General features: G+C 41.6%; 1 protein-coding gene across 3 annotated transcripts in view; it reads left to right on the forward strand.

The window, feature by feature from the left end:
- Nucleotides 1-10206, forward strand: part of RAF1 (Raf-1 proto-oncogene, serine/threonine kinase) — a 76935-nt gene that overhangs the window by 55108 nt on the left and 11621 nt on the right. For all 3 annotated transcript variants that reach the window (XM_010862457.1, XM_010862459.1, XM_010862458.1), the window contains exons 3-7: nt 1561-1673; nt 3530-3632; nt 3931-4088; nt 6173-6271; nt 8329-8482. In XM_010862457.1, coding sequence (XP_010860759.1) covers nt 1561-1673; nt 3530-3632; nt 3931-4088; nt 6173-6271; nt 8329-8482 — 627 coding nt within the window. The remainder of the gene's footprint in view (nt 1-1560; nt 1674-3529; nt 3633-3930; nt 4089-6172; nt 6272-8328; nt 8483-10206) is intronic.

Below are 10206 nucleotides of genomic sequence, written 5' to 3' on the forward strand. Positions count from 1 at the left end.
TGCTAAAGCTGAAACTCCAGTACTTTGGCTACCTCATGCGAAGAGTTGACTCACTGGAAAAGACTCTGATGCTGGGAGGGATTGGGGGCAGGAGGAAAAAGGGACGACAGAGGATGAGGTGGCTGGATGGCATCACTGACTCGATGGACGTGAGTCTCAGTGAACTCCAGGAGTTGGTGCTGGACAGGGAGGCCTGGCGTGCTGCGATTCATAGGGTCGCAAAGAGTCGGACACGACTGAGTGACTGAACTGAACTGAACTGAGTGCAGCACATTAACAGCGTCATGTTTTGGCTTTTATTTATTTATTTAAAAAATGTATTTATTTCTTAGTTCCCTGACCAGGGATTCAACCCTTGTGGCCCTTGTGGTGGAAGTGGAGAGTCCTGAGGTGGAGAGTCCTAACCACTGGATCACCAGGGAAGTCGTCCTTTTAGGATTTTAAATAGCTTAGCTGGAATTCCATCACCTCCACTAGCCTTGTTTGTAGTCGTGCTTTCCAAGGCTCACTTTACTTTACATTCCAGGATATCTGGCTTTAGGCGAGTGACTAGACCATCATGATTATGGGTCATTAAGACCTTTTTTTTTAAAATAGTTCTGTGTATTCTGTCACTTCTTGATCTCATCTGCTTCTGTCAGGTCCTTACCCGTTCTGTCCTTTATCTTGCCAGTCCTTTCGTGAAATGTTCCCTTGATATCTCCAGTTTTCTTGAAGAGATTTCTAGTCTTTTCCAGTCTATTGTTTTCCTCTTTTTGCATTGTTCACTTAAGGCCTTTTTATCTCTCTTTGTTCTCTGAAACTGTGCATTCAGTTGGGTATATGTTTCCCTTTCTCCTCTGCATCTCTTTTTTTCTCAGCTATTTGTAAAGCTTCCTCGGACGGCCACTTAGCCTTCTTGCATTTCTTTTTCTTTGGAATGGTTTTGATTACTGCCTTGTGTACAGTGTTACGAGCTTCTGTCCATAGTTCTTCAGGCACTCTGTCAGATGTAATCTTTTGAATCTAATACTACTCTTTGTGTTATTCTGAAAAATATTTTCCCCCAATTAAGATGGGGGGACCTGACCCCTTCTGACAGGTCATTAGAAGTAATATAGTAACAGCACAGCGTGGCACATGCTGATGTTCAGTGCTTTATCCCAGCTCTCGCCTGTCGCTGGGCATCCTGGTTGTTCCCCCTGTGTATGGATTTGCCATCACAGTTGGCTCTTGAACAACTTGAGGGTTATGGGTGCCCTCCCTGTGTGCAGTTGCGAACTCAGATATAATTTATAGTCAGCCCCTGGGTATGTTGCTGTGTATCTCCTGTTCCGTAGCCTTTGGATCAAACAACCACGACTCATGTAGTACTGTGGTATTTATTACTGAAAAAAGGCCACGTGTAAATGGACCTGTGCAGTTTAGAGCCGTGTTGTTCAGGGGTCAGCTGTCCAAGCAGTGCTGTCCTACATTCTCTCCTTACACCTTTACAGACCGATGCCTTTATTCTGTGCTTACTTTCCAAGGAGTATGCTTGCACAGCCTGTGTTTGTTCTAACGGGGGTCCTTCGTTTGTAGGTCAATGTGCGGAATGGAATGAGCTTGCATGACTGCCTCATGAAAGCTCTCAAGGTGAGGGGCCTGCAACCAGAGTGCTGTGCAGTGTTCAGACTTCTCCACGAACACAAGGGGTAAGAGCTTGAAAGTCAGCCAGGTCTGCCTTCATACTAGTAAGGATCTCCTAGCTTCAGATAATAACCGTTTCCATTAAACAAAAAACAAGTACTTGCTTCCTATTGAACAGTGAATATTTGAATATCTTGTTTATAAAGAGACAGCTTAGAAAAGTAAGATACCAAGACCTTGAACATTTTGCTTAAATATCACATTGGAAAATAAAATACATGTTAGGTGTTGGATACTGTTTCCACAGAAGGAAGCAGTAACGTCAGATGGTATGTTTCTTCAGAGCAAGGCTTTTGTATTTGCTGTAAGGCAGTTAACAGAACGGGTACTCAGAAAGTGTTTGCCTTATTATTTATAGTTAAAGAATGTTGTCTGTAAGAAACTTTTACAATTCACTCATTTTTATTCAGTTCTACTAAATCCCAGCAGTTTGATAGACACAGGGGTAAAAGATGCAGGAGAATTTGCTTCAGGGATGATCCATAGAATATCCTATTTCTAATGATGGTGGAAAGATAGAGACATCATCTCACAGTCTAGGAGTCATAATAATAAATACTCTGAAGCATCAGAGCTGTCTGTGACTATCTGTTACCTGTTATCGTCTCCCCAGAAATCTGGGATGATACCTTAACTTTCCCTTCTTTTTTCGCTTGCATGTTCTATTTTTCAAGGTACTCCCTAGTTTGAGAGAGGAGCCTAGGGAATGAGTCTGCTCAGAAGGGTGAGCATAAAGTCATCTGTTGATGATGCTCCTTTCAGCTTCGGAGGCTTTTTGCTGAAGTGCAAATCTTTGAAGCAGATGGCAGCTCTGTGTGGGTACAATTGCGGGTTGGTCCCCAGGCTGATGCATAGAGCTCCTTAGATATTGGGGTGCTGAGATGGTGGGGGGGGCTTGAGCCCCCCGGTCCAGGCACGTTTGTTTGGAGCCATCCTCAGTTCTCCCTTGGGTGGAGAGTACCTGAGGGCTGATCAGAAGACAGCACAACCCTCATCTTCGCCACTAGGGCGAAATGGAGTCATGTTGGGTTTCCTGTACCCAGTTCAGGGAATTATATTAAGGAATGGATTGTTTCCTGTTAGATAATCAGACAAATGGCTCTGAAGGCTTCTTGTAGGTAAAGGGAGAGGTTTGAATGGCGCTGTGTACGCAGTGTTCTCTTCCTGTCCTAGGGCTTCTTCCTTCAGGAGATGGGCCGGATGGACTGCACAGGACACAGGAAAGGAGTTGGGCATTCATTTTTACTTACATATACCTGCGTTTATGTCTCGTGTAGGCACAGAAAGAATAGTTTCAGAGTAAATATTAAGACACTTAAGTCTTTCCTCAGTTTATATTTATAAACAGTTCTACAGAGTTGAGCCCATTATTAATAGAAAAAGTGCATTTCGTTTGTGATTCCTTTCTACTTATTTTCAAGAGTGAAATAGGCTAGTGAAGATTATATTTTGCTACTCTCACAATATTTTTAACCCGTTTTATAGGATTTTTATAGGATTCTAATGTTTAAAGATGTCCAATTTATTGCAGATTTCATTATGAGATTGTTTTATTGCATTGTTTAAGGAAAACTTTATTCTAAGAGTACCCATTTGGAGTCTGACTGACCTAGATTCCAAATAGGTCTTTAAACTCTGTGTAGCCTTGAGCCAAATTACCTTCTTAGAGCCCCAGTTCTCTTGTTTTTAAGATGGAGGTAAGAATGCCTGCTTTATGGATTTGTTGTATGAATTAAATGTTAGTGCTGTATGGGGCTTGTGTAGCATGAGCTAAATGGTATTTATTATTTACTGGTATTCAACTCTTTTACCTTGTTTAAATATTTCCCTTTTGTGTTATGCTTTTAAAAATCCTCTTTAGTAAAAAAGCACGGTTAGATTGGAATACTGATGCTGCCTCGTTGATCGGAGAGGAACTTCAAGTGGATTTCCTGGATCATGTTCCCCTCACAACACACAACTTTGTAAGTGGCGGATGTCTTCTCTCTGTGGTATGTTGGGTGCTTTGGCTGGCACAGTAGGGATTTCTCAGAGATAATAAGCGTGTATGTTGTTGGATTGTTTAAAGCTATGCTATTATTGTTTACAGTAAAGCAGTTTAGGTTTCACTAGGTCACAGATGTACTTCAGTTTCTATGTATGAATTTTATTACAAATGTTGGAAGTATGATTCTCCATTGTAATAAAACCTCATGGGGGCCAAGGAGGAAATTATTTTGTCTTTTATTCAGCATAATTTACACACCTGTATTCTTGTTCCAGGCTCGGAAAACCTTCCTGAAGCTTGCCTTCTGTGACATCTGTCAGAAGTTCTTGCTAAATGGATTTAGATGTCAGACTTGTGGCTACAAGTTTCACGAGCATTGTAGCACCAAAGTACCCACTATGTGTGTGGACTGGAGTAATATCAGACAGCTCTTGTAAGGCATTGTTCTTTTTTCAAAGAATATAAGGGGATAGGGAGGTATAAACCCCCTTGGAGGGTGCATATTGTGTATTTGACTGACAGGTCTGGGTTTTAGACTTTCTAAGTGAATTATCATGATCTGGAAATGATCTACTTTAGAAATATGACAGTTCTGAAATCAGTAAGTTTTAGTGTGGCTTGTATACAACTTTCTAAAACAGCTGGGAGGACTGTCATCTAGAGATTCATATACTGTGATTCTGTAAGACAAAGAGCACGTTGACATGGAGAGCCCCCAGGGTTTACTGGGTTGCTAGGAGACACTCCTCTGTATTGTATTAAATAATGCTGACAAGACCTCTTCTGCAGAGAAGGAGTAGTAGGTATGGTTGGTGCTGTTTTCTTCACCTCAAACTAGGGAAAACAGTAGTCTTCAAATGATTTTACAGTAACCTTAAACACATATGTCCCTCTGACGACAAGCCAGTTACTCAAATATATTCCATATAGACAAACTACTTTTTTTAGTAAGGTTTAATAAAGAAGTATTCCAGAGCACCTCTTAAAACCTGTGAACAGGGACAGGAAACGTTGGAGTTGCACTTTACCCCTTTTTGAGGGCACTAGAAAAATAGAGGCGTGTTATCATGAAGCCATCATGGGAGCACCTGTTTTGCTTTCGTGATAGTCACATGTAGCTTTTGCAGAGAGAACTTCTCTCTTTTGCAGAGAGAACTTTGTAAGTAGCACAGACTTTGGAGTCCAGCAGACACTGGTCAGAATTTCACTGTTGCATTAACTAACTGTCATTACTTCTGAGCTTTGGCTCACGCATCTGTAGAAGAGGGCATCCCCTGGCTGCAGCATTCTTGTGAGCCTTATGTGAGAACGCGTGAGCTTTCCAGTCACTGAGTGCTCATCTCATGGAGGGAAGATGCCCAGTTGATGTGAATATCACTTTTTCTCTGTGTATGACTTTTGGTGCTGACGGTGATCTGTCCTTCATACCTCAGTCTTACCATTTGTGCATTTCTGAGACAGAATGTTTCCAGAAAAGCTATATGATTTAGGTTACAAAGTGCCCTACTATATATAGATTTTTAAAAAAATACTATTTCGATGTAGTTGGACATTAGGCCAGTATTTCCTAGAAATGCACACTAGAGACTCTGTGTTCATTGGCAGGTCAAGATTGTCCACGTTTTGTAGTCATTTAAGCCAATCACTTAGGTTGGTAGTCCATTGGTGGACTTCCCAGGTGGCTCAGTGGTAAAGAATCCATCTGCAATGCAGGAGACCCTGGTTTGATCCCTGGAGAAGGGAATGGCTACCCACTCCAATATTGCATGGAGAATTCCATGGATAGAGGAGCCTGGTGGGCCACAGTCTGTAGGGTCGCAAAGAGTTGGACGTGATTTGAGCTACTTACAAAACTTACTCTGTTGCTAAGTCACTTCAGTCATGTCCTACTCTGTGCAACCCCATAGACTGCAGCCCACCAGGCTCCCCCGTCCCTGGGATTCTCCAGGCAAGAACACTGGAGTGGGTTGCCATTTCCTTCTCCAATGCAGGAAAGTGAAAAGTGAAAGTGAAGTTGCTCAGTTGTGCCCGACTCTTAGCGACCTCATGGACCGCAGCCTACCAGGCTTCTCCGTCCATGGGATTTTCCAGGCAAGAGTACTGGAGTGGACTGCCATTTCCTTCTCCGATGAATGTGATTGGCTCTCATCATAACCGACATGCCCATCCACGTCCCCTCCAAACTGCCCACAGTAGAAAGGATAAGACTGAAACCCAGAGAGAGAAAGTGACCACCGCTCTGAGGGGCTCCTGAGTCTCCTCCCTGGCTTCAATTCTGAGGCCTGATTGTTGATCAGGGACTGCCGAGCTGCTATGTCTGAATCCTCTTCCCCTCCGGGATCCTGTGGCCCAGGAGACGTGAGCAATAAGAAATAGCTGGCCAGCAACTTACTCTGAGTAGCCTAAAATGGTCCAGGAAAGTGTGATGAGGAGAAGCTCAGTTTGGAAGGCCAAGTAGGCTGACTGTAAAATCACTACTGCAAGTCTGTAAACCAGTCTTTCTCTGATTTCATTTAGATTGTTCCCAAATTCCACTGTTGGTGATGGCGGGGTCCCAGCGCTGCCTTCTTTGACGATGCGTCGGATGCGAGAGTCTGTTTCCCGGATACCTCCTGGGTACTTTGCACCTACTGCTTTTATGGGAAGTTGTACTGGGGCAGATGGGATTGAAAGTGTGAACACAGAGGACAGGAGTTCCCTTGGGTTCCTGTCTCTTTCCATGTACACTCTGTGCAGCCTCTGTGGAACTCAGCATTGGTGTTAGAGCAAAATGTGGAACTTTCTTTTTGTAGTCCTTTAGTTCTTAAATTCTGGAAAGTGAATACAATTAATTCTGGTATCCTGGTGTGTTCGTTATATCTCATTTGTGTGTTTTGTTTTTGTATTTTTTATTGGAATGTAATTGCTTTACAATGTTGTGTTACTTTCCCCTCTGCAGTGAAGTAAATCAGCTGTGTGTACACAGGTATCCCCTCCCTCTCCCATCCCATCCCTCTAGGCCATCATCTCACAGAGCTGAGCTCTCTGCGCTGTACAGTGGCGGCCCTCTAGCTGTCTGTCTTACACGGTAGTGTATATATGTCGGTCCTCATCTCCCAGTTCATCACACCCTCCCCTTCCCTCACTGTGTCTACAAGTCCGTTCTCTACGTCTGTGTCTCTAGGGCTGCCCTGCAAATAGATTCTTTGGAGCCGTGATTCTAGATTCCACATACATGCATCAATATTTGACATTTGTTTTTCTGACTTACTCTGTATGACAGACTCTAGATCCATCCACATCTCTACAAATGATCCTGTTTTTTTCCTTTTATGGCTGACTCATATTCTCATGTATATATGTACCACTTCTTCTTTATCCATTCATTACATTTTAAAGACTTTGAGATTTGCCTTTGTCAGTATGCAGTGAGCCTCAGGGAAAGGGTCCCAAAATGATATACGGTGATTCAATAAAAATAAGACCCTCGACTTTGAAATACTTATTATGGCCTTGCATTGCTAAAACCATGATGTTTAATAAACTGCTATCTTGAAAAAATCTAATTAGATTTTTAATATAAATAATCCATTTTAATGTGCCTGTAAGTTTGCACATAATCTGTCTTTATTCTGTTTTCCAACTTTAAAATAAGTTTTGTTGAGTTCACATGCCTCACTCAGTTTTACACATGAATTTGGAACCTAAAATAATTCTACATCTTTGCCCAAAATATCTGACTTTAATTTATATGTAGTCATATAATATTTAATGGCCTTTGTAAAACTAACATGGAAATGATTCAAGGCAGCATATCTTAGAATAAGAAATTTGTATTGAAATGATACTTGGATGTATTGTTCAGTGACCTTTATTTTTCTTGATAATTTGAAAAGCATGTCTGACTGAAAAACTGTACTTGCTTCTGAATATTTAGATAGAAGAAGCCAGGCCTCTGAGGCCATTCATGTTGAATTGCCTGGAAAGGCAACTTTTCAAGGCCGAGGAACAATTTCTCTTGAAAAAGTCTTTCATCCCTTGAATTCATGCATGGTGCTAACCTTGTCTGAACGAAACCCAGAGTAATCTTTTGAGCAAATGACAGTGTTACACTGAATGCATGTTCCCAGTTTGGCTGGTGGGAGAGTGGCATTGGGTAAAAGAAGCCAGGGATGAACGTCAGAGGTATGCAGATCTGAAAATCAAAGTCATTGTAATTGATTTTGTGAGCCGTTTATGGGGAGAGGATGCCCATGAGTAAAGTGCTGCCTGTGTGCAGGCACGCTGGGCAGGTCTAAGACGGTTAGACATCTTCCTTCAGGTTTTCTAATTTAGTCTCGAAGTGAACCTGGGAAAGTTCCAGCTAGCTTAATTGTAGAGGGTGGTGTTGAGATGGTCTAAAATTTTGGCGTATTCTGTAGACGTGATTTATTGAAGTACCATTTCTTTTTACGTGAATTCTGAGCATGTATATTATTTCCTTTTTAAAAATTTGCATGCAGAGGCACCTCAACAGAAGAAAAAATTTTAATGGTGCATATTTAGATTGACAAAAGAAAGGAATACTTTTGTCGAAGGTCATAGTGTAAGTAGGGTTTGTCCCGAGTATGTTAATGAAGTAAGTAGTTGAAAGATCTTTCCATTTCAGAGGCCCGAGTGTCAGCCATGGACTTTTCTTTCTCTTTGTCGCCTAGTTCCCAGCACAGATATTCCACACCCCATGCTTTCACATTCAGCGCCTCCAGCCCCTCCTCTGAAGGCTCCCTCTCCCAGAGGCAGAGGTCGACGTCCACGCCCAACGTGCACATGGTCAGCGCCACCCTGCCTGTGGATAGCAGGATGATCGAGGTAACGGCCCGCGGTGGGGGGCAGGAGTCAGCCGTCGGGCGGGCTGACAGTTGCGTCAGAGAGTTCTGGGTTTCTAAGCTGGTAAGGAATGTTGCAGCAGTTTCTCAGGCCCCTGGACTTTCCGAATTTCTTATTCACTGTATCCTCAGACTAGCTTAATAATCCTGTTGGTATATCATTCAAATGGAGAACTGAAATTTCCTGAAGAGATGTTAACATTTGAGCTCATTCTTTCCAGGTTAGATATGAAGAGAATTTCAGTGAACTAGTGGATAAGTTAGAATAAAGAGTCCTGTTTTTTTGGAGGGGGAGTGGGGAAAAGAAAATAATAGTGATAGAGGACTATGAACTCTCTGAAAGACTTTGTGATTTTATTTAGAAATAAAAGGGTGGAGTCCTAAGGTTTTAATAAGCAGATATTTAGGGATATATGAAAGTACCCAAAGCAAGTGTTTTCAAACTGCTTTTTCTTTGCTTTGCTTTATGGTATGTTCTGTTTGTTTGGTTTGCTTTCTGGTTCATCTTTATTAACAACTGAATACACTTAAAATACTTCGTTTGTTCTTTATTCTTCTTATTTCTCATTGCTTTGGACTAGAATAACAGCCTGAATGCTTCTCCCAGGGCGTGGTCCAGACGATTTTGTGTGAGGGGAAGAGTAGGTATTCTTCTTCATGCCTTTGCTTTCTTATAAACTAACAGGATTTCTTAGACTGTCAGACAGTAGACTGTCAAAAATGAAACAATCACTGCATTTTATGTTTCTTATCAGACTTGCTTTCATGTTTTCTTTTTTGGCAGCAGCATGTTTAGGAGTTAAAAAAAAATACCATATGTGGTATTGTTGATAGGTGAAATCAGTTTCTCAGGTGGGATTTTGAGTCTAAGGGTATTAAAAATTGTTCTTTAAAAAGAATTTTCAACCAGAGACTAATGCTAGTTTATTTACTTCATATTGAATACCATCACTATCTGTTTGCATTTTGTTTAGAAACAAAATGTGTCAGTTTGGTTGGTATACCCTGAAAATCCTTTGATACGAGTTTTTTTTTTTTTTTAAATCAGAGACAGCTGTGCTGTCTGCATCCTGAATTGGTCCTTGAAAAACCTAAGGGCCACCTTCGACCTCAGACACAGCTCACCGTACTCAGACCTCAAGTCATTTCTAATATACTTGTCCTTTGAGTGTGGGGTCTACATTGGTCGTTTAGGGGCACTTTGGTTATCACACGATTATTGTGAGGTGGTGTGTATGCAGACTATGAATCTTATTATTTTATTATGATGAGCCAGTTTTTACCAGTAATATACAAGTAATATAGCCAGTAATATACCAGTTTTCTTCTGATATATAATCTGTTCTTGTATAAACACTGTATTATAGTTAGAGGGAACATTAAAAGTGAAAATTCTTGAATTGTAGAAAAACTGGTGACTTCACTTTCACTTTTCACTTTCATGCATTGGAGAAGGCAATGGCAACCCACTCCAGTGTTCTTGCCTGGAGAATCCCAGGGACGGAGGAGCCTGGTGGGCTGCCGTCTATGGGGTCGCACAGTCGGACACGGCTGAAGCGACTTAGCAGCAGCAGCAGCAGAATAACTGGCACACCTGTTGTGCTTAATCCTGTCTGTACTTCAGAAGCAAAGCAAATTTTTTTTTTTTTTTGCAAAGCAAATTTTTGACTCCTGTGTTTTAAAAATTTGATTCAGCATTTTTAAAGT

Source organism: Bison bison, unplaced genomic scaffold (assembly GCF_000754665.1).
Source record: "Bison bison bison isolate TAMUID 2011002044 unplaced genomic scaffold, Bison_UMD1.0 scf7180017864482, whole genome shotgun sequence".
Taxonomy (NCBI): Eukaryota; Metazoa; Chordata; class Mammalia; order Artiodactyla; family Bovidae; genus Bison; species Bison bison.